This window comes from Zonotrichia albicollis, unplaced genomic scaffold (assembly GCF_047830755.1).
Source record: "Zonotrichia albicollis isolate bZonAlb1 unplaced genomic scaffold, bZonAlb1.hap1 Scaffold_257, whole genome shotgun sequence".
Lineage (NCBI taxonomy): Eukaryota > Metazoa > Chordata > Aves > Passeriformes > Passerellidae > Zonotrichia > Zonotrichia albicollis.
The window spans coordinates 138795-163173 of record NW_027428429.1 but is presented as its reverse complement, the minus strand read 5'-3'; the positions used below and the strand labels follow the sequence as shown (position 1 = coordinate 163173).

General features: G+C 42.0%; 1 protein-coding gene across 1 annotated transcript in view; it reads left to right on the top strand.

The window, feature by feature from the left end:
- LOC141727857 (transforming acidic coiled-coil-containing protein 3-like) overlaps nucleotides 1-17404 on the top strand; it is a 30576-nt gene extending 13172 nt beyond the window's left edge. Inside the window, exons 10-17 of the mRNA XM_074534138.1 lie at nucleotides 79-122; nucleotides 968-1128; nucleotides 4088-4164; nucleotides 4255-4298; nucleotides 14096-14256; nucleotides 15594-15700; nucleotides 15906-16026; nucleotides 17241-17404. Coding sequence (XP_074390239.1) covers nucleotides 79-122; nucleotides 968-1128; nucleotides 4088-4164; nucleotides 4255-4298; nucleotides 14096-14256; nucleotides 15594-15700; nucleotides 15906-16026; nucleotides 17241-17288 — 763 coding nt within the window. The 3' untranslated portion in view covers nucleotides 17289-17404. The remainder of the gene's footprint in view (nucleotides 1-78; nucleotides 123-967; nucleotides 1129-4087; nucleotides 4165-4254; nucleotides 4299-14095; nucleotides 14257-15593; nucleotides 15701-15905; nucleotides 16027-17240) is intronic.
- The last annotated feature ends 6975 nt before the right edge of the window (nucleotides 17405-24379 follow it).

Here is a 24379-nt window from a genome sequence, read left to right as displayed (position 1 = left end):
CCTGACTTTTATATCTACTTAGTTATTCCAGATGCTTTTTCTAATGTATGTTCAACTTTTCTTTTTCATGGTTTTTAGAAAAAGACTTGATGAATTGGAACAGATAGCAACACAAATGATGGGTAAGTTCCATATTTACACTTGGCGTGCCTTGGGGGGCTGGGACATAAGGTTTAAGACAAGATAGACTCACAATTTTATGCATATCCGTAGACATGATATCACTTGATAGGTAATGATGACTTTTTGAATCAGGCATGAACACAACTTTTTCTTATTCTTCACTGGAGCTGTTGGTTTTTTCAAACTGGCAGATCCAGTTGTCAGCACTCTGTGTTTAATTGTTCATTCTCTGGCATCATTTAAGTGGCAAGGTATCACTAGAAGTTGTTGCTGGAGGATTTGGCCTTTTGCTTTAGTCAAGTTTGTGGCTTCAAAACTAGGAAAGACATCCACTGAAGCTCTTGTATAGTTCACTTTCTTAGCTCAAAGCTGAATTAGGCACATCTGAGCCAGCTTTTCTGTGCTCCTCTAAGGCCATGGGAAACAGCTTGGGTGTATAACCCAAACCTCTTCTGAAAGTCTGCTGTGCTAGTCTGACTTGTTATCCCAGTCTCCTCCAGATCTTCCAGCTGTTGTGTATGTTTAATGAAAAATATTTTTGGATCCTTGCTTCTATCACAACATTCAAGGCTCCTGTAACAGTAGACTCTAGAGGAGCAGGAGAAAAAATGCTTTTGGCAAGCACATGGTCATGGTCTTGAATGGCTTTAAGTTTGGTGTGAGGCAATATGTAACAAAGATACAAAGACGACTTAAGAGCACAGACATGGTGTCCTTACAGGTGAGAGGCCAGGGTATGAAACCTTCCTAAGGGGAAGAATTGAAGGTGTGGGGTTATTGGCTGTACTATGGAACTGGTTTTATGCTAAAGCAATAACTATCATGGGTTAACTCCACTCTCTAGAGAATGCTCAGAAGGAGAAGGAAGCCTCAAGGAAAGAAATACAGAAGCTGATGGAAGAGAAGCAGCAAGCTATTTCAGATCTGAACTCTATGGAGAAGTCCTTCTCTGTAATCTTCAAACGACTTGAGAAACAGAAAGAGGTGTTAGAGGGTTACCACAAAGTAAGATGATTTAATGCAAATAATACCCTTCACTAAATCTCATTTGTTTTGGGAGAGGAAATGGTGTCATTTCTAGAGCAGCCATTAATTAGGTAGTGTAAGGACTACCTGTAAAACCAGGTGCTAAGTTGTTTATTTAAAGATTATTAAAAAACTAATTTGTTGTATTTAGTGACTGACTTAAAGTAAGATAATATCTTAGAAGGCAAAGTTTCTTCAAACAGAAGTGAGCTGTTTTCTTGCTGCAGCACATCTCTTTTGCTAATCATAGAGACTCTCATGTGGCAGCTGCTGCATAAGAGCAGCTTGTTTTCCCTACACCATGTTGAATGGATGCTGGAGAGGATGTGCAATTATAAGTCAGAATAATAGGTTATTAGGTGCTCCCTACTAAGATGCTTATGGCTTTTTTCTAAAGCTAGAGTCAAGCCTTTGTTCTGCAGCTTCTTCAGAGGCTGGAGGAAAGAAGGTAGCGAGGATAAGCTATGGTTTCTTACTCCATGAAATGCATGAAAATTGATTCAGTTGGTGCTTTAAAAAGTGCCTTCAGATTTTTTTCATTCAATTATCTTTAATGTCCCACCCCTATTTATCTCAGTTACCTTCACGAGCTACAGCTGCTGCCCAGCTAAGGACCCTGCAGCTGCAGCTCGTTTGGAGCAACTCAGACCCACACAGGTCTTACAATACAACATATATTCAGGCCCCCACAGTATGGTGGCCCTTCCAAAGGAGAACTTGGCATAGCCTTGGAAGGTTCTTTTGTTTGGATTATCTGGGATACGTGTTTCTCATCGTACTTGACATGAGTATCTCATTCCGAAAAGCTTGCTGTGGACTTGATGGGTGCTGTAGGTATAGAACTTTTTAGAGCTAGCACTTAGGGACATAGGACAAACTTCATTATTAGTCAGGTTCTGCCTTATATCTACTCACTATTAGAAGGCACCTGTTATCAGATGGGATAGTTAGGCTTAATATCAGTGATCTGGATACTTCTTACTCAAGAAGCAGGAATACATTTTCATGCCAATGGAAGAGAGTGACTTACGTAACTTCCCTAAGAAAAGATAAAGCTGTAGTGCCAGTTCAGCGCTATGTCAGTTCTTTTCTTGTGGGACCTGAATGCATAAGAGCATGTCCAGCTGAGAAAGTGAAGGTGAGGTCTGGAGCTCACTCCAGAGGATAAAAACATTAGTGAAGGAGGGAAGAAGTAGTTGATAAGATTTTAAGCCTGTTCTGTAATTGCAGAAATTGCCTTTAAAAACCCATCTTCTGACTGGTGCAAGAAGACTTATATATCCACTTAATGAATCAAGTACTCCAGTTGTTGAAGTATGACTTCTGAGATATGTTACCTTACAAACACTAAATAATGTAAGAGGAGCATTTGAGCATAAATATCCTTAAAGCTACTTGTATCACTTCAGCAAAAGATGGAGCTTCCAAAATTCCTGACTGCTGTACTGCAGGCAGTGGCATTAGGGGCACCAAACAAAGATGACCTGTGATTATTTGCTGCTTAAGTTCCTCTTTTGTTTTAGAGTGCAGAAATAGTGGCTTTTGTAGGAATAACTTTTACTTTGTGTCATTTAGGAGGTGACTTTCACTCAGCATATTGTCTAGTACAGGAAAATAAATGTAGCTTTGACAGGGGACAGCTTTTATTGCATTGATCTAAAACTAAGAACGTATATAATAGCGGGGGGTTAAGCTTGTAATATCAGTAAAGCGCTGCTCTTTCATGTTGGAAAGAACTACTTTAAACCTGCACACACTGTTGTAGGTGTGACTGGATGACTCCAGCTGTGTCACTTAAATAAAAATGCCTGGAATTACAATATCAACCTGAAAGGAAGACAGGCTGACTTTTATTTTTGTTTCTATCTGTGAAACAATTCAGGAATAGGAGGAAAGTGAAAATCCATTTTCCTTCTTGGCAAATACAGCACTTGGGGAAGCCTGCTTTTTTGGGGTCTACTGAACCTGTTTTGAGCTTGCAAGTGCCAGTTTCCAATTTGTTTCCATTTTCACATACCTTTGCTTTTGTAATATTTTTTCCTAGCTTAGCTATCACTACTTGTCTTAATAGAACATTCTATTTTTGCTAGTATCCTGCTTCCTGTCACCTGAAATATTGCAATATATTTAAAATTAGATTGCTCTAAAATACGGAAAAATCAGTGTACTACAGTTTACTGTGTAGTTTTGTGACAAAACCAGCAAGCTAGCAATAATCATGTGCTTCTACTTTCTCTTTTATTTTTTTAAATTCCAGGTTATTTTATGTATTTTGAGCCTCTTGTCTTTGAAGGCCTCCCACAGTGCAGTTAGCTCTGTGGTTACAGCTCTTAACTTGTTACGGAGCTTGCACAAAATGTTTAGCAAAGAGTATTTGTGCTGCTTAATTCTATTACTGTGAGCTCTGCTTTAGTTTAGCTATCATTATTCTCAAATGAATTGAGGCATCTTTTCATCCTCCCCCTTTCCACTTTGCCTAATTTAGTGTTGAGTAAAAGTTACTGCAAACAGCATTTTGGTCTTGAACAGGCTTTTGTTTTTTGTGTTTTGTTTTTGGTGTTTGTTCTCTCATGTGTTAATATTAGCAGGTTTGTGAAGTACTTTTTTTTCTGCCCTGTAAATAAGGGAAATGTGTGTCACTTGCTAGAATGTTCCTTGGTCCATTGTGTTCTCTCAGAGGTTATAGCTGAGTTGACTCTGATCTTGCCACTTGACAAGATACTAGCAATGTGCTGGGAATCATATATGCAAAATCTGTGTATTAATCTAAATTTTATTTGAGTCAAGTTTGTAATTAAACAATTTTGATTCTGTTAAGAAATTAGAACTTATTTCTCTCTCTGTATTAATTTCAAGTTGCCCTTCAGACTGTTTTTAGTATCAAATCTTTTATCTCTTGTTGTGCAAAAAGTAAAGGCTTACCTTTTCACCCTCAAAGGTTCAAGAGAAAGAGCTGGAGAATGAGAAATTGAAACAGAAGTTTAATGAGCTTCATACGGATTACAACGAAATGGGGTATGAATCTGTCCTGACTTTTATATCTACTTAGTTATTCCAGATGCTTTTTCTAATGTATGTTCAACTTTTCTTTTTCATGGTTTTTAGAAAAAGACTTGATGAATTGAATCAGATAGCAACACAAATGATGGGTAAGTTCCATATTTACGCTTGGCATGCCTTGGGGGGCTGGGACATAAGGTTTAAGACAAGATAGACTCACAATTTTATGCATATCCGTAGACATGATATCACTTGATAGGTAATGATGACTTTTTGAATCAGGCATGAACACAACTTTTTCTTATTCTTCACTGGAGCTGTTGGTTTTTTCAAACTGGCAGATCCAGTTGTCAGCACTCTGTGTTTAATTGTTCATTCTCTGGCATCATTTAAGTGGCAAGGTATCACTAGAAGTTGTTGCTGGAGGATTTGGCCTTTTGCTTTAGTCAAGTTTGTGGCTTCAAAACTAGGAAAGACATCCACTGAAGCTCTTGTATAGTTCACTTTCTTAGCTCAAAGCTGAATTAGGCACATCTGAGCCAGCTTTTCTGTGCTCCTCTAAGGCCATGGGAAACAGCTTGGGTGTATAACCCAAACCTCTTCTGAAAGTCTGCTGTGCTAGTCTGACTTGTTATCCCAGTCTCCTCCAGATCTTCCAGCTGTTGTGTATGTTTAATGAAAAATATTTTTGGATCCTTGCTTCTATCACAACATTCAAGGCTCCTGTAACAGTAGACTCTAGAGGAGCAGGAGAAAAAATGCTTTTGGCAAGCACATGGTCATGGTCTTGAATGGCTTTAAGTTTGGTGTGAGGCAATATGTAACAAAGATACAAAGACCACTTAAGAGCACAGACATGGTGTCCTTACAGGTGTTTTGCGGAGAAAAGAAGAAACCTCACAACTTGTAAAAGTTGTAAAGCCCGGTATGCTTTATTACGACGCGCGCCGGACGCAAGACTCCCCAAAAGGGCATGCGTACCCCTGGAGACTCCGAGTCCCCTTTTTATCCCCCCTTCCAAATGCATATGCATACAGTTTCAAATTAAGTTCATACATATTCATTCCACATGACATTTAGCACTAATTCTTCTTTATCGAAGGAATTCCTAAGTCGGGGGCAGATTGACCTCGTGGTTTTTCTGTTTTTCTTTCTCTGTCTCCTTGCTGTCTCTGGAACGCGGCCTCTCCTTCAGCTTTAGCTCCACAGACCCTTCACCTCTCCTAGACACTTTACCTAGTTCAGGATGGATATTCTGTCTCATTCCCCCCTTTCCTAGGAAATAAGTAAATTCTTTTACTTAAGGAAAATTTCCACGACAATAAGTGTCTTTTAGCGCTTTACCATGTACATTTGACAAAGAGGTTAGTACAGCTATTCGTTGTAGCATTCTCCAGTTCCAAATTAACAATGTAATAGATAATCCTAAGCTTATCCCAACTAATATTAGTAAAACTAGAATAGGGTGGCACAACTTATCAAAGGTTCCATTTGCAGTTGGTGATCACCCAAAGATCACATCTCACCAGTGATTATCCGTATTTTATTCTTTGTAGAACTCTGGTTATTTCTTTTGTACCATGTTGGACAGTAATTAAGGTTTTCTTTCCACTTTCTCGGATTTCTTTCAAGACTTCTAATAAGTCTTGGTGCTTAATTAATTGTTTTACCAATGTAAGGTTCACCCCGATAGGGGTAGGTGGTAGTCTGTGATACATTGTGTAATTGGCTGTAATCAGCTGGTGGGATGTTACTGGTACCAAATACGAAAAATCACACCCAATAATCTTAACAAAATTACAAATACAAATACAGAGATTAGAATGGTTTCTACTAGACAGAATAACATCATTGCTATTAATTTGTACAGCAGCACAAGCAGTTCTCAAACATACACCCTTTTCCAGTATATACGAGCACAGTTTTCTGGTCAGTGACTGGATGAATTTCAAAAGTGACAAATACTCTGTTCAGTGTCCAAACACATCCTGGGCATTAGCAGTATTGCTTTCACAAATGAATCCCATTTGTTCTCTAGTAATGCAGGATTCTAAGTTTACTACCTGCCACTTTTCATTCATCTTTTTGTGCCCACACTCTATGTTCTGAAGGATAGAGTGTTGTTTCTTCATGGTTTAATCTTAGGGCAATGATGGGATGGATAACATAAGCAGTGGCATTACATATGGTAAGCACAAAGGCAGTGGCCACATTAGAAATAGGATCATAGGTGAAATTCACCATAGTCCACCAGGATTAAAACTTCCTTTCAAAATCAATTGCATTATCCCATTCAATTTTCTGAATTTCAGCTGGAAAATTACCTTCACCCCTTTCCTATATGATCAGAGCTGCTGTTGCTTGTATCCATAACTGTGCTTGTATACAACTGAAAGCTAAAGACACATTATCTTGAACTATACTAAGTGCTTCTACTATCAATTTGTGGTCTTGGTCCCCGGCCTGTTCATTCTTCTTTACTTTGGCAGTACTTTTGAAATCTGTCACTGGCTAGTTCCTAATGCCAGTAGAGATTACTATAAAGGCTGCTTCAATTTTGTTAGGCTACCTGCTGCAGCAGCCAGTTTATTCATCAGTATTTCTGAATCAATTCTGTCGACGGAAGGAGACCAGGACATCAATTGATCATCACAGGCCCAATTTTATTGATCAGCACAGCGGGTTAAATACAGTTCGTAATTAACTTCATGCATATTGCAAAAGTTGAGCTCAGGATTGGTTAGTTACATATCAGCAGTTACACCTACTTTTACATTCCTATGGTCCTACTTTTGATACTTTCTACATATTCTTAGGAGATATTCAGGACTAATCTCTACTCCCTTTCTCCATGTTGCAGCAAGGCCACTGATTGCAAGCTGCTGACATCTCCTTTCAGCTTGCTGACTGCTGATTTCTCAGCTTGACCAGTGGCAATATGTCAGCATGGCCTTTCTCAGCTAACCAACTATTAATAAAGCTCTCCACATTAAAGCTCTCCACACAATTCTATTTAAAACTCCTAATCTTGTCCCTAATATGCCAGTTAGATGTTTGTTATGGGGAACAGGAACTGCTTTCTGTCCATGATCATCCCTCCCTGCCAGAGGGATGTGCTGGGCTCATACTACAAATTCAGACACACTTCACAAGTGTATCTGACAGAGGTTTAGGTCATACTTGAGACAGATGTTTGTTCTGAAATGTAGAGACTTCAGGGAATCTAACTTCTCTCTCTCCCTCCAAAGCACCTGATTTCCCAGATGTGTGGCAAGCAGGAATGTCTCTCCTGGTCACCCACCTTGCCCTTAGCTAAGATCAAGCTGTGGACTGTGTTCAGGGCAGAAGATAATGGAGGGGAAATCTTGAGAGAAGAGCCTAAATTCATTGCCTACAGGCTGTATCAGGGTGAAATTACACTAACTGTCTGATTCACTTAGGTTATCACAGACTTCCTGGTGTTCATATACACCAGGGGAGGTTCAGACACTAATTACATCTGGTCTCTCATAAGCCATCCTTTTGATGACTAAGCACTTTACTTTGATTTCTTCGCTTCAGATTCCTTGAAGTGTTCACAGCTCCTGTTCTTGCTATTCTTACTCCTCACATACTTGATTCTCGTGGATTACTACAGTAGATATGTTTAATATAAACCTTCTTTATCTCAGAAGGTTTTCCTATGGATCCAGTATACTGATTAAATGCCAGGGACCAAGGCCATTCAGCATTGCTTTGGGTAGAGGTACTCTCTAGTTTTAAAACTTCAGTTATAATTCCATACAAAACAATTCTGTACACTAAAGTATGAGCTACTCCCGACCGCAATATACTCATTTTGCCCGAATAAGTTTTAGTCTCAGTTCATTGTCTCCTGGTGTCACTCCTGAAGGGGCTTCTGGGCCTTCTTCACCCGAGAGTGATGGATCCAGCATTCTGCTCCTTGATTTTGATTGCAGTGAAGGTGGTGAGAGGTACTTGCAGTGGTCTCTCTCACTGTGGTTCTGAAGTCTTCTCTGTAAGAGACTTAACATATTCATCAACCCCAGGCTATCCAACTCCCTGCTCCGAGTTCCAGCCACAAGTTTCTCAATTACTCTGAGCTGTTTGCTTAATGCCACCATGTAAGTGGACATTCTGGACATTCCCCTTGTATTCTGTTGTCTTCTATAAGGCATTCCAAAAGGATTCAGCATTCCTTTAGCTCAAAAGGTTTAGTTTGAATTTGCAATAGTGCTAGTGGAAGAGCTTCTTGCCCCAGTCTTATGATTTGCTGCTTAATCAAATGATTCATTCTCTCCCCCTGGCCGCTTGATTGGGGCAGTATGGGGTGTGAAGTTCTTAATCTATGCCCAGATGGCTACTAATCTGTTGCACTATTTTGGAAGTGAAAGGTGATTCTTTATCTGAGGATATTGTGGCTGGAACTCTGAAGCGTGGTATTATCTCTTGTAAAAATGATCTGGTCACCTCTTGAGCTTTGACAGTTCTGGTGGGGAATGTTTCTGGCCACCCTGAAAATGTATCTATTAATACCAGTAAATACTGATAACCCCCTTTCCTTGGGAGTTCTGAAAAGTTGATTTGCCACTGCTATACAGGCCCATGGCCTCTCCCAGTCTGACCAAGTTTTGGCCCGGGGGTATTTTGAGGTTAGTCTGGAGGCAAGGATCACATTATCAGCTCACCTGAGTGATAGTGGCATATAGATTCCTGACAATGATACAACAGTCCTTTCAATCAGATGTGTGTTCTAGAAAGCCTGTGGGGATTACTACTTCAAAGTCAACACTTCATTCCAGTGCACTCTGTATCACTCGCAGCCTCGGTCATTTTGAGAAAGGAGCCACACTCTATAAAAGGCTTTAAGTAATTAGGCCCTAGTGTGTTTTCTAGTGCCCTTCCTTCACTAGTAACCACGAAAATGGGAGGGGATTACTAGCTCTCTTTCAATGGTAGCCCACCCCTTGCAGTTGTACGTCTCTTTTGATTAGTATTATTGTATTATGGCTTACCTTCGAGGAAAATCTGTACCTCACCCTTTGCTGCTTTCTTTGCCTCTCCATCCGCCAGCTCATTTCTTTCCTCCAATTTTAAGCTCACTCTCTGGTGTGCCTTAATATGCCTTTTCAGGTAGCCGAACTGCTTCCAGCAGCTGGATTGTCTCTTCTTTCCCTGTGAGGTCAGCAGTCCCCTCTCCTTCCAGATGGCTCCATGTGCATGCACAACTCTGAATGCCTTTTGCTGTTTCTAAGGCATGGGTCCATGCATTTATCTCAGCATCCTGTGCAGAGGTACCTGTTGGTAAGGGTCCAGACTCTATTACCTCTCTGCAGGTAGTCACTGTGAACTTTGCAATGTCGCTTTCTTGTCAGTGACCCAGGTCTCTGCATTGTCCGGAGGAGTGTCCTTTAAGTCTGGGCGGCTGGAGTAGGTAGCTTCAGTGGTCTCTAGGCAATCATGGTGTACTGCTTCTCCTTGATTCCACTGAGAAAAGAAGCTGGGTTGACAATATTAGTCACCACTATCTCTCCATCATCTTGCTCTACCATGATGGCCTGGTATTTCAGAAACCTCTCTGGTGAAAAGCCAGTGGCCACCCTTTACTTCCAGTACTACAGACACTGTGTGGGACACTAGCACAGTCATTTTTGTCCCAGGATAAACTTGTGTGCCTCTTGAATGTTCAGCACAACTGCTGCTACAGCTCTGAGGCAACCTGGCCATCCTTCAGCTGTTGCATCTAGTTGCTTAGAGAGGTAAGCAACTGCCCTCCGGTATGGGCCCAAGTCCTGAGCCAATATTCCCAGAGCAATTCCTTGCATGGAAAAATAGAAAGAATGCTTTACTTACATCTGGAAGTTTCAAAGCTGGAGCCGACATGAGGGGACTCTCTAGCTGGAGAAAGGCCCGTGTGGTGTCTCTTGTCCACTGGAGATCTCAGTTCCCATTGGCAATAAGAGCATAGAGGGGTCTGGAGAACAGTCCACAATTATGAACCCACAGCTGGCACTACACTGCCATGCCTAAGAAGGTTTGGAGTTCTTTCGTTGTCTGGGGTTCAGGGTTTGGCATAGGGCTTCCCTGCCTTAAAGTCTGCTGCTCAGCACTCACTTCTTACTCCAGGTAGATTACCTTCTGTTTCACTACCTGTGCCTTTTTCTTTGAGACTCTGCATCCTTGGAGTCCTAGGAAATTCAAAAGGCTTACCGTCCAGGCTTCTCTTGCTTCCCTCGTCCGAGTGGCTACTAGAAGATCATCCACGTACTGCAACAGCCTCCTTTCCTCTTGTGGAGCTTCCTGGGACTCTGGGTCCTTGCAAGCTGTTCTCCAATCGGAGTGGAGAATTTTGAAGCCTTCAGGCACATGGACTGTGTGAGCTTGTGTTTGAATGCAAAAATGTTCTGGCTGGCTTCATGGATAGGGAGGCAAAAGAAGGCATCTCTTAGGCCTAAAACAGTGAACCAGGTTAGCTCAGGTGTTAAACAAGTTAGTAAGGTCTATGGATTTGCTACCACAGGGTACAAATTCTGTGTTATCTTATTGACAGCCCTTAATCCAGTACTACCAGTTATTGGACTGATTCCTTCCTTACCTTCCTTTTGAGGGTACTACTCAGTTCTCACTGGTTGTGTTCTTTCATTAAGCTTGATGGGGGAGCATCCCATGGGGGAGCATCTTTCACTCTCCCTGGTGCAGCAGAGGCCCATACCCTTGAAAACACTTATTTACTTATTCTAATATCTCCTTACTAATGTCTTTCTTAATTTCAGTGTCTGTTAATATTAAGCCTAACATCTTTATATTATTTGCCTCCAGAGTAACCTTTCTCATTTGAGAATATTTAGCAAATTGAGCGAATTGTACAAAAGCTTTTAGGTACACATAGTACACATGTTACTTTAAAGGTTTTCAAAAGTATGCCTTTTCAGACTGGCCAGTTGTTCATTCCCCACACTACAACATAAACATTCTCCACAGGTACTAAAGCTTTATTTAAAACTGAACACATGACCCTTGTGCTGACAAAAATTCTTCCCTTTTGGGAAGGTTACCTTTACCCCTCCTCCCTTACCTTGGGAGGAAGCCTTTACAAATCATATGTACTCATTTTGCGAACTGTGATTGCTTCGCATTTCAGCGTGATAATCCTTGCCTGATTTCATACGTTGCTATCTTATGCTGCATGCTGAACAACATGTTTGATTTGCTTTCTCTTTGCCTTGTTTTCCTTTTCAGGGGCCAAGACCAGAGAGCAGTCTGATCTCACAGTCTCTTTGTCATTCTGGGTGATTTCTTAAAACAAAAGACATTTCAGCATACAAAAACTATCCCATTTATCTTCCTATTATAAAACAGTACTAACAGCAATGAAGCACTATAAATCTTTTTATTTTCTGAGCTGCTCTTACTGGCAACCTCCTCCCAATGAGCCCCTCCCAAAAGGGGCTAATTTAGGAACCTGTTTGCTCTGGTCAGTTCGTATTATTTATTTCTCCTTGCCTTATCCCGCTTCCATTCAAACCTTTTTACAGACCTTCACAGTAGTTTCTCAGTTTTCCTCCTATACACACAGCTCCAGGTGGCAGGTATCAGATGTGATTCCCACACACAAGCTCTAAGACCTTAGGTTCTGAATCTGCTTGACCAGAAACCTTTAATTTACACTCGGGGCGTGTACCCTGACACTTATTGGAACAGCAAAACAGCAATACCAGTGTTTCTCATAAACACCGCACTGCAATAATACCTGCACATCCAGCTTTTGCTCACAGGCCATTCCCGTGTTCCCTGGGGAGACAGGGCAGCCAGAGCTGTCCCTGTGCCCAGGGCGCAGCCACTGTCACCTCACACAGCCTGCTAGCCTCTTGATGTACCAAAGGCTCCCCAAAATTGCCCACAAAGGCTGGCTATTCTGTTTATTACAGAGAACTTTAAATCCTTTCAGCAGATTGTTTCCAGTAAAGACTTACTGCAGTACCAACCGAAGTCTCATAAATCTCATAAGTCTCATTAACTAATTCATTTCATTCATCCCTTCTATATAAACTCTGTTTTACAAAATATCAGTCTTTTCTAGTTCTCTTCTTGCACAATCTAATTAAGCACTGTGTCTACTTACACTTGTTTTGCTGCTTTGCAAAAGGGCTGTGCTAGTCACAGCCAAAACTCTGATATACCTGCAGACACAGACACACGCACTCCCCCCCCCCCCCCCGCCTTATCTCAAATTCACTAGAGCCAAGGCTTGAATTGCTGTGAGGGGGAGAATTCTTGGAATTCCTTTAACTCACTTTATCGAAGTTAAACATAAATCACCGTACTATAGCTCTCCTATGTAAAATGCTACTCTTGTTGCAACAAAATCTTAAAATCTCCACAAACACCACTATACAGTCTGAGAATCAAATTACCACAATGCAGCGGAAGAAAATCACCACACAAAATCACTGGGAAAGGGCATATTTCTCAAAGTGCTCACTTTTCTCAACACAACACAGCACACCATAATTCGGCATTTACTCAAATCAATTTTTCCTGGACACAATCAAAATAACAGCACACAGTCTAGAGATCAAGTCCAAACATCCAAGGCAAAGGAACTCTCTGAGCTCATACTCACGGTTAAAATGTACCAAATCTACACAAATCACTACATTCAAACACGATAAATACCATCACTGACATTCCTCCACTCGCTTCTCCGCAGGGCACTTCTCTCCCTGCCCCCGCAGCTTGCTGCAGCCGGCGCCTCTGGCCTCACTCGGCTGCTTCAAACACGGGGAGTACTGACCCATCCCCGCACTGTAGGGCACTGTAGATTTACTCTCTTTTATACACCATACACATATCACCTGCACGATCACAAACACAGTGCACTGGCCACACACATTAACCATACAGCAACACAGTGTCCGGACACCACTCACACACGCACAAACAGAAGAAACATACGCGAATTCAGCTCTGCCCTATCAGAATCTGAATTCTAATACACGCATACACGGGTTCACCCGGCTTACCCCCGGAGCCGCTGGCAGTCCTGCTCTATCAGGACGACGAGGCGACGAACCCCGTCTCTAATACAGCCGCTCTATCAGCTGCAGCTAGCTTACCCCGGAGCCGCTGGCAGTCCTGCTCTATCAGGACGATGGAACGAACCCCGTCTCTAATACAGCCGCTCTATCGGCTGATCCCAGACGTCTCTGGGTCGTTAATTCCCTTGTTCTTTCCTTGTTCTTCCCCCCCTGGGGCCCCATACATACCGTATTCTCCTCCGCAGGCCAGCGGGTCGTTGTCTGTCCTCGCAGGTGGCAAGTTGAGACAAGCGGAGCCCCACCAGGAAAAAATCCTGGGGCGCGCCTTGGAGGTCCGTCTATCCCCCCTGCCCCCGCGGGGACAGAGAACTCCTGCCTTGGCTCGCCAAAATGTTTTGCGGAGAAAAGAAGAAACCTCACAACTTGTAAAAGTTGTAAAGCCCGGTATGCTTTATTACGACGCGCGCCGGACGCAAGACTCCCCAAAAGGGCATGCGTACCCCTGGAGACTCCGAGTCCCCTTTTTATCCCCCCTTCCAAATGCATATGCATACAGTTTCAAATTAAGTTCATACATATTCATTCCACATGACATTTAGCACTAATTCTTCTTTATCGAAGGAATTCCTAAGTCGGGGGCAGATTGACCTCGTGGTTTTTCTGTTTTTCTTTCTCTGTCTCCTTGCTGTCTCTGGAACGCGGCCTCTCCTTCAGCTTTAGCTCCACAGACCCTTCACCTCTCCTAGACACTTTACCTAGTTCAGGATGGATATTCTGTCTCACAGGTGAGAGGCCAGGGTATGAAACCTTCCTAAGGGGAAGAATTGAAGGTGTGGGGTTACTGGCTGTACTATGGAACTGGTTTTATGCTAAAGCAATAACTATCATGGGTTAACTCCACTCTCTAGAGAATGCTCAGAAGGAGAAGGAAGCCTCAAGGAAAGAAATACAGAAGCTGATGGAAGAGAAGCAGCAAGCTATTTCAGATCTGAACTCTATGGAGAAGTCCTTCTCTGAAATCTTCAAACGACTTGAGAAACAGAAAGAGGTGTTAGAGGGTTACCATAAAGTAAGATGATTTAATGCAAATAATACCCTTCACTAAATCTCATTTGTTTTGGGAGAGGAAATGGTGTCATTTCTAGAGCAGCCATTAATTAGGTAGTGTAAGGACTACCTGTAAAACCAGGTGCTAAGTTGTTTATTTAAAGATTATTAAAAAACTAATTTGTTGTATTTAGTGACTGACTTAAAGTAAGATAATATCTTAGAAGGCAAAGTTTCTTCAAACAGAAGTGAGCTGTTTTCTTGCTGCAGCACATCTCTTTTGCTAATCATAGAGACTCTCATGTGGCAGCTGCTGCATAAGAGCAGCTTGTTTTCCCTACACCATGTTGAATGGATGCTGGAGAGGATGTGCAATTATAAGTCAGAATAATAGGTTATTAGGTGCTCCCTACTAAGATGCTTGTGACTTTTTTCTAAAGCTAAAGTCAAGCCTTTGTTCTGCAGCTTCTTCAGAGGCTGGAGGAAAGAAGGTAGCGAGGATAAGCTATGGTTTCTTACTCCATGAAATGCATGAAAATTGATTCAGTTGGTGCTTTAAAAAGTGCCTTCAGATTTTTTTCATTCAATTATCTTTAATGTCCCTGTTTACTAAAAAACTCAGAAACTAATCCCTTAGAAGTTTCATGCTAGTCTAGGTTTTAGAAACAGGTATAGTGTCTGTTAAAACTTCAGTTTCTTCTTTGCTAGCATGGCAGGCTTCCTTCATCTTGTGTCCCTTCCCTCTCCACCCTAAGTTCAGAAGCCCTTTCTTTGGCACAGAGATAAACATTGCTTGGAAACCCAATTACTAAATTCAAGACCTGCAATTAGTAGAGTCTTAGCAATTGTTTCAAACAGTTCCAGCTTCCTACAATGGCTAATAAAATATGTTCATAGTGTGAGCTATGGAGTTACCAGGGTAACATTCTTGCTGTTAGTGTTGGATTTCTTTACGTCATGGTCCAAAGCCTGAATCTTTCTGTGGGTTCTTTGGTGAAGTTGGATTTGTAGCTATTCTTGTGGCAATTGTAACTTAATACAAAGCTGATTTTAAAAAAATTGGAGCAAACCAAACAAAACCAATCAGTGACTGTTGTTTTAGTTGGCCTTCTTTACTAGAGTTTGCTACTGAATAATTTGTTGGGGGCAAATATGATGAATAAATGTTTGCAAGGTTAAGATAGTTGAAAGGAAGCAGTTTAGTCCATATAGGCATGTGGGATTTAATAGTTGTTTCTGGAACTGCAGTGAGCAAATACTGCCCCTCAGGTGTAGTCAAATAACCCCATTGTCAAGTGGGGAAACTCCTCCCTCTACTAGCTTAAACAACTAACTGAACTTCTTTGGGTTTTGGGTCAGAATGAAGAAGTTCTGAAGAAATGTGCAGAAGATTTCTTGTCTAGAATTAAAAAGCAGGAGCAGAGATACCAGGTGCTGAAGGCCCACGCTGAAGAAAAGCTGCAGCAGTAAGTACTATGTAAAAAAGCCAGGTACCAGGAATGGCACACACAGTTTTCACAGTAGCTGCAGAATGTGGTTCAATAGTGCCAAAACCTGGCTTAAATATACTTCATCTAGTAATTAATCTCAAGTACAAGCATCTAGTGTGATTCTGAGAGTTCTGCTGTGCTGTCTGAGGGGAATGTAAACACCATGTTGTGCCTGTTTCAGGGCCAATGAGGAAATTGCCCAGGTCCACAGCAAAGCCAAGTCCGAGACTGCAGCACTGCAAGCCACTCTGAGCAAGGAGCAGATGAGGGTCCAGTCTCTGGAGAGGAGCCTGCAACAAAAGGTCAGTCACAGCACCATGGGTGAGTCTGCCCAAGCTATTGCCTTGGCCTAAGAACTCCCTGGTGTCAGGGCTAGGAGGAGCCTTGCTGGCTGTGCTGGTTGGGATGGCTGCTCTCCTGGTAGGCTTTGGGAAATTACCATTGAGACCTGATATAAGTGTCATGTCAGGACTTGTCTGTATGTTTAGATTCTTTTGGAGCACAAGGTTCATTTCCAAACTAGTCTGGGCTCCTGTGTCAGGAGGTTACTGAAGAGGTGGTGATTACAGTTATATATGGTGCAGAGCAGAATCTGGGAGTAAATTTGAATAACTGTCTGGCTCAGCTTGTTCATGAGCATGACTTGTAAGCTGTTAGTACATATTTAACTGCATGTGACTCAAGTTTTCAGTGTTGTTCAGGCCATTAGTCCTTGCACTTTATATTGTTTCATATTGATTAGGTGAAGTCTCAGAATGTTTTGTGAAGGCATATCCTTTGTTGGAACCCTTCAAAGGAACAACCTTTCTGAAGATTAAAAGTCACTGCTGGAAGTGCATGCTCTTAGTTTTACTTTATTTTTCTTGCTGCCAGTATTGAAGACTCAGAAATTGATAATGCTGACAGATTCCTGTTATGGAAAAAACCCATACTTGTGAGTCTTCAGGTTTATGGCTGAAGTTTGCATAGCAGAGGAAACAGTAGGCCTGTAACTGGAGAGATGAGACAAAGAATTTAACACAGAACTAGGTTTGGTCTTGTCATAAATACAGTAACACTATAAGAGTTCTTATTGAAATGGTTTAACTGTTCCATAAGAAATGGAAATTTCTACAAACTGGAAATTTTCACATGTCAGTAAAAGTATCAAGGCATCATTTTACAGAGTCCTTCTTGTGAAGGTTAGAATCTAAATTGTCCATGTCCTCAGTTTTGGTGTACCTAACAAAGGCTGAGCCCCAAAAGCCTTGTTTCCCTGGATCAGTTGGTCTCCATGTGTTATGGGAATGTCTCTGGAAGAAGCAGAAACAGTATACTGGATTTCATTTCTCATTTCCTGAGACTCCTAAGGATGCCATGGGATCTTTGGCATTGTAGACTCTCCTTTACATTAAATTTGCATGAGCCACTATCATGTAAATGAACTTCCTATTGCATGTACTGGAAATGGGACTCACTACAAGGTTCTAGCATAGTTTGGACATACCTGAAACTCACTCTTTTCTTTCTTCCACAGACTGAAGAAAATGATGAATCAACAAAAATCTCTGATTCTGAAGATTGAAAAAAATTGATAACTGTCTTGTAAATATGTTTATTTTCTCTGACTTGCTGTCTTGTGTGTTTATTCACTTTTTTTAATGTATGTGGGGAAAAAATAAAGTTCTTGATTCACACTTCGATATTGTTGGCTGTATCTTTTGTAGGAAATATCTATTATGTTTAATTGCTGCTTCAAATTAACAGTATCTTTCATAGCATTTTCACGCATTGCTCAATGAAAAACTCTTGATCAGTGTACCTTCAGTCTGTGCCCTGTGTGATAACTTCAGAGTTCTATACTCCTGACCTGGCTTTGCTGGGGAGAGTTGCCGTGGGCACTATCTCCATTTGCTCTTGCTGCTCTCTCACTTAAGTCATTCCAGAGTTACCAGATTGAAGTAAAACTGAACCTGCACAAATGCTCTCAAGTGTTTAGTTATGTAAAAAGATTTGGAATTTAACTTTGGCTTTGGTTTGTGGGTTTGGGTTTTTATAATTAGGAGGAGCTGGAGTGATTTTGTTTTTGCAGATCAGCTAAGCAGAGGGTTTAATGGCAGGACCGATTGCTGCTCTCCTTCTCTGGGGTTTTCCATGTCATTAGTCTGTCTGACACTATTGGCTATAAAATGGTCAGTCAATCTCCCTGGTCCTGCCCACAGTGGAGAACCTTGAGAGCTGTGGGCTGCAGGTCACAGGCCATGATGAAGTCAGCCCTAGGCAATAGCAGACAGCTTGGATAAGATCAGTCCTGCTGTCTGTCTGTTATTACCTGAAATTACTTGGGAGGTTGTTCCCTCACTTCCCTGACTTGTAGGTGCATCTCCCTCAGAAGGGCTGTTGCTGCTGAGTGTGCTGAGCTGCACTTGGAGCCCTTCCCTTAAATCCGACCTTGTGGTATGCCTGGGCAGGTGGGAAATGAGCAGCAACGCCTTCAAGTCCAGACTCCACTCCTCTGTGAGGCAGCTCCTGCTCAGTGTAGGTAGCAGAAACTCCCTATAGATCAAAGTTAGTTAATAAACATGCTTCAGGTTTGTGATTTGTGGGGTGTTGTTTGTGATTCCTGCACTAATGTGAGAGGGGGACAGTAGTGGCAATGATATTAAATGCCTGGCTCTTGTGGAAGTTGTGCTGTACTTTTTAACTTACAGCTTAGGAAAGTGGCAGGTGGAAGAGGAGAAGAAATAGCCATAGAAAAGTACACAAAACCAAAGTTCACTATCCCCTGCCTCGACTTCAGCTTGTAAGATGCCCTTGGGCTGTTCCTTTGTAAATAACCATGTTGATGAGATGACCCAGAGGTGTTAGAAAGTCTCTTTTTCCCAGCCTCAAGACCAAAGAAGTTGTCGAGATTCCTTGGCTCTCATTTTCAAGGTTGTTTATTTGCTCTTATCTAAGACATTTTCTTTCTGACCTGCTGAGGTCTGTCTGGCAGGTTGGGTTGAAGCACACTGAACGCCCTCAGGGCAGTGTTACCGTTTTATACTAAAAATTATGTGTATTTTATTTACAACAATTTTCCAATACCTATCACCTCTGTTAGACAGTCTGTCTCTACTCTAAACCAATTCAAAAGTGCCACCATCACAGCAGAAGATGGAGGACCAGAAGGAGAAAGATAGGACACGCCCAGATTCCTCCATCTTTGCCTCTTGGACCCTCATTCTAAAAGCCCCAAAATTCTTCTTTTCCACCCTGGGATAAATTCACTAGCATTCTACTCAAACTCTTGTGGCTTGCAACTCCTCACACAAAGTTGGTAATTTTTTCCATGGGCTAAAATCAAAGGCAGAGGTGTCTTTGACTCCATGCCAAAGTCTTGGAGCCGCCTGCCAGGGTCTCAAATCCTCCAGGGCAGCCAAAGGAATGTCCTGGGTTCCAACAATGAGAAATATTGTACTTGGTCTAATTTGAGAAATGTCTTAGTTATGGAAACAAATTTTCACTAGATTTGTAATAAAATGGTTTGAAAGGAACATCAAGATCATCTTGTTCCAACCCCTGGTCATGGGCAGGGATGTCTTCCATGAGACCAGCGTACTTGGAGCCCCATCCAGCCTGGCCTTGAACACTTCCAGGGTGCATTATCCACAGATTCCCTGGGCAGCACACGAGGCTGGCGCTGGAGCTGCTGCTGCTATTAGGCTACAATTAGCAAGGGCTGAGCGTTCAGTCCCAGAGGCCAGGCCTGAGCTTTGCTCCCTGCTGTTGGATCGTGGCTGCGGTGTGATGAGCCAGACTGCTCTGGGGGATTGATTGATTGATTGATTGATTGGCTGAAGCTGCTGTTCAACAGTAGATCAGTGTGTGGGGCAGGCTCACTTTGTACATTGTGCATAAAAAGAGGGCAGCAAAGGGCTGAGCATTTCAGGAATAAATGGATATTTATTAGGGATAAAGCCTGCAATCATAAATATTTCCACAAGATGTAGCTGCTGCTCTTTGAAATAGGGGGTTTATGGGACAGTACTTCCAGAGCTGGAGGGTGTCCCTCTTCTTGAGTTGTGCTTAATGCTAGTAAGACAATTGTTTTTATGGATTTCTGTTGGAATGGATAAAGAGCTGCACAGGGATGTATGATAAATAGCAAACTGTAAGTAGTGACAATTCTCAGGAGTTTTTGTGCTACAGGTGCCAAAGCATTCCAAACTTGTGTGTACCTTTAGGAAACTGATGCAGCAGGGAGCACTGGGCTCTTCCTTGCCTTCATGTATTCTTTCAGGGTAAAATGACTTTCTACTCTTCTCCCTGGTTTTCTGTTATTTATGCAGCATATCTCTGGTCCAGGTTGCTGGGTGAAGAGAGGGGAGACTTAAAATGTATTTGTTGTTTCTTGAATATAGCAGCTGTACAGACACCACCACCCCCAGTGTGTTGATGCAGGGGAATACAGAAGGCCAGTAGAGACCAGGATGCCAGATACAGGTGCAAATGTTGTTTTGGTGCCTGGAAATTCTTGTCTGATATCAAAAGTTTTATTGAGAGTTACACCTTGTGTGTCCAGTTACTGCCTGTTGATAATAAAAACTGGAAATTGCCATATTCTTACTGGAATCTGTGACCCCACCTGGGAAATCTGCCTGGGGCTCTCTTGTTTGCTGCTTGTGTCAGTACCTACAAGAAAACTGACAGTACATGGAAAGCTATGCTTGAATGGAGATGGCTGTAAAATGCCAGGGCACTGAGCAGGACGAGTGAGCAGCTTTTGTATGTATGAGCCCGAGGCTTGACTTCAATGCTTTTGTCCAATACTGCCTTGGACAATTCTTTTCCTTGCCAAAGGCTGTGGGGCAGGCAAGGCCTCTGCATTTTAAACTGCTCAGAAAGGATGGTTGATTTTTCCCTGCAATGTGTACCACCAACTTAAGACTCCCACCATCTCTAAGAGTTTAGTGTTTTGTAATTCCTACCTGAAAGCATCATTTCAGTGTTGCCTTCCTTATTTAAAGAATTGTTCTTGTTACTATCCTAATGCTGGACAGTCCTCTCAGAACTCACCTTTCTGGTGTACAATGGAGGTGCCTAATACATGTTAGTCAATTTGTGTGAACAGTTGTGTAGAAAATACTCATGGGTTTAAGTAGGATTAGTGTTCTTGTACTAAGAATTAAGGTGCCTGTTTTTTGCATTATTGCCATTTACTTACTGATGAACTGCCTGCTCTGCAAGCAATTATAGGACAGAAAAGTGATGCTACTTGGTGCTTCTGCCCACTTAGTTTTATTTATTACTTATATGAAAAACTGTCAGGTGCTGTACAAACAAACAGAGAGGCTGTTCCTGCTCCAGACAGCCTGTTTCCAGCTAAAATACTTGAGAGGGTGTATTTTATTTCACAGCTGATTCAGGTGGAGCAAAGGTACTGAACCTTCTTCCCAGCCATTTCTATTCCTGTTCCACCAAAACCAAATTTCAGCAGAATATGCATCATGGTCCAAGCACAGACTTTAGTCTATTGCACAGTTAAAGACTTCTGTTCAGAAATTGTGTCTTAAATCTCTTTGGAGTCAGGGAATCTCTCCAGGTTGATTCTAGAGTCTGTGGGTTATATGGTGACCAATTTTCCAGTCCTGTTGTGCAGCTTTGACAGCACAGAGTATGTAAAGAGAGACCACAGTTTGACATGAGGGAGTTTCAGCAGTCATCTTGGTGTGAAATTAAAACCAGGCAAGGGCTGAATCAAACTGACTTCAGCTGGACTTCTAAACATACAACTCTACTTTTTACATTGCAAGTTAAACCTCCAAATCAAGTATTTTTCTCCTCCCTGGTGTAAAAATTAAAACACAGAAGAAATCCAGAGAAATAACGAAGTGTCCTTTTTTTACTCAGTTTGGAGGATGAATTTATTACCTGAATAAAAACCAACAGAATATCTTAAAGCAGAAAAGGGGAATTAGTGCTAGTTTTCCATTAGAAAACAAATGGTAAAAGCATTTAATTGCAGCTTGTTATCTTTGGCTGTATGAGGACTCTCCATCTCTTTAAAAGTCATTAGATCATGACATGAATAATCCTTTTATGGTTTTGAAAAAATCTGTGTGGTTTGACTTTGACAAATTGATCAGTCACAGCACCTACTTTCTTACAGATTTCTTTTCCTCTCCAGCGCATCTAATACAGACAAACTAAATCCTCTTCCCCATTGGTCATGGGGAAGGAAGTTCCTTGTGAATTTTGTCCTATTTTTGATGATAGTGCATGTAAAATTAACAGCAATTTACACCAGCTCTTTGCTTTTCAGCTCCTGCTACCAGATTTTTGCTGGTGATGTCGTTACTGTTTCAAAGTCTCTCTTGTAGTTTGCAACAGAACCTGTGTCAAACCCTGATATTTTTTTTCTCCTCGTTGTGAGAGGGTTTCACAATGAAGTTCTGCTGTCCTCCAGAGGTTTGTGGTGTAACTTTATTCATCTCTCCTGGTCTGGGTGTGTAAGGGGACAGTCGCTTGGGTGTGCGCCCTGTCAGAGCACTGCAGGAGCTGCTGGGGCTGGGAGCAGCCTGGCTGTGGGAGTGATGGGTCCCAGTGTCCCAGGAGCTGCTGGGGCTGTTCAGTGGGCTGACACAGGATGTGGGGTGCTCACTGGTGCTGTTTGGCTTGAGAAGAGAGCCACTGGGTACACCAATGTGGTGAATGTCCCTCCCTCCTTCTCTTTAAATCCATTTGGACTTGCAGCACAGAACTATGTGGGGAGATCAAACCCTTCCAGTACTGACTTCTGTATCACCTCAGCCCCAACCTTGGTGACTTTTGTACAATGCCAGGATCAACTTCAGATTCTTCTGGAGGAAATGGTGCAGGGTGGCACTTGAATTGGTTTATGAGTAATTTAAGTTTTTCTTTTATCTCTCTTTTCCAAGCTTGCTAAGCAACATTGCATCCTGGAGCCCAGTTAACTACTTTACCTTTTACTTCTTCATTCCTTCTAATACCTTCTCTCCAGTGCCATATAATTTTTTTCTCTAAATCAAGAGCCTAAATCACCTCCTCCCAACATAAGTAAATGTGTGTGTCAAATTCAATGAACCCATTTCCTTTAGAATAAGTTCTTCAAACCAGTTATCCATTATCTCCTCTGGGGAATGCACCAGCTAAGAAGAGAACAAAGCTAACTGAAAGCTTTGGGGATCAAGCAGCCCACATTAGTCAGTGTGAACAGGCTATGCTTCCTGGAGCTCAGGAAGGTGCCACTCAAGGTGGAGAGGAAAACCAAATGTTTCCCGTGAATTTCATGTCTGGGATTTGTCTCCAATTTAATGGACAGGTAGCAATAAAGCAACAAAAATGAAACAAACCAGCAATGAATGGTAGATCCAGGAATTGAACATTTTTGGGAGAGTTAGTTATGCAACATTTTAATATGCAGGAAGTTCCATTGGTTGTCTGTCTCTTGGCATTTTAAACACCATTCCCTGCCTCTCTTTCCATTGGCAAAGCCAACTGGCCTGGAAGGCAAGTGACAAGAGCTCCCCTGGCTTACACTGAGGAGTTTTGTGAGATCCTGTGCCTGACAGATGATAATTTTATTTATGATCATGGCACCACCCTCCACTGTTCTGTTTGAAGGCATTGCTGGTGTTACATAGAGCTATATTTGGGTCGGAAGAGAGGTAAATGTTGGTCTAAAAATACATCCAGCCTGGCTCCTAAACTGAGGAGACTCAGATGCAATGACTGCTTTGTTTTCCCAATCACTGCATCATCTGCTGCTATTCTGATCTTTTTCCATGGTATTCACCCTGGCCCCCAGAGTTTAGATGCAGAAAGTCACCAGATATAATCCATAATATCAGTAAATAATGCTGTTTATTGGATGTTGCAGTGAAGATGGGGTTTAGTTCATTTCAGGGTGTCATGACCTAGGTGATAGGAAGTGAATTGGAGCACAGGGATCTGAGTAGTAACATGCTCTGGGAGAAATCACTTTGGTGCTCTGCCCCTCTCTTTTCCATGGAGGTGTCTGGAGATTAACAGTGTCTGCTGCTTGTACACCGCACACTTGAGGTTTTCAGTTCCAAAAGCTGAGTGTGTTGCTAATACTTTCCATCTGAGGGGCAGCCTGGAGTTAGCACTTCAAATTTTAGCTGCCCAGATCTCGTGATAGGAAAGCTGTTGTTCCAATAGATGAACTAATTAACAATGAAGCATCACATCTGGTTGAAAAAATCTCTGCTGTAGTTTCTATGGAGATTTCTGTAAATAAATAAAATCCTTCCCAAAGAGTGTTTTCACCAGCAGTTGGTTTCCAAACAATAGAACTCATATCTGGGCCCCAAATCTGAAGTCTCCAGATCAGATCTAGTATGACTGGAATCTAGGACACCAGGGCTGGTAGATTTGCTGTGGATTTAACTCTTTAAGACAGTTGATGCCCAGAACTCCCCCTTCCAAAGGGAAACCTGATCTTAATTTTTTGGGTGCTTTTTGCATTACCTGTGCCAAGCCATGGAGGAGCTCTGTCTGTTCTTAGAGCCCGTGGTAAAACATCACATATTTATAATGTGCAAAATGTGATGTTTCAAAATTAAAGTGGAAACAGCTCCATGTTTTCTGTAAAATGAGTGCTTTTAAGAGATTGTAAGGTGTGGCTGCTGTTAGGGCCCTGAGTAAGGCAGA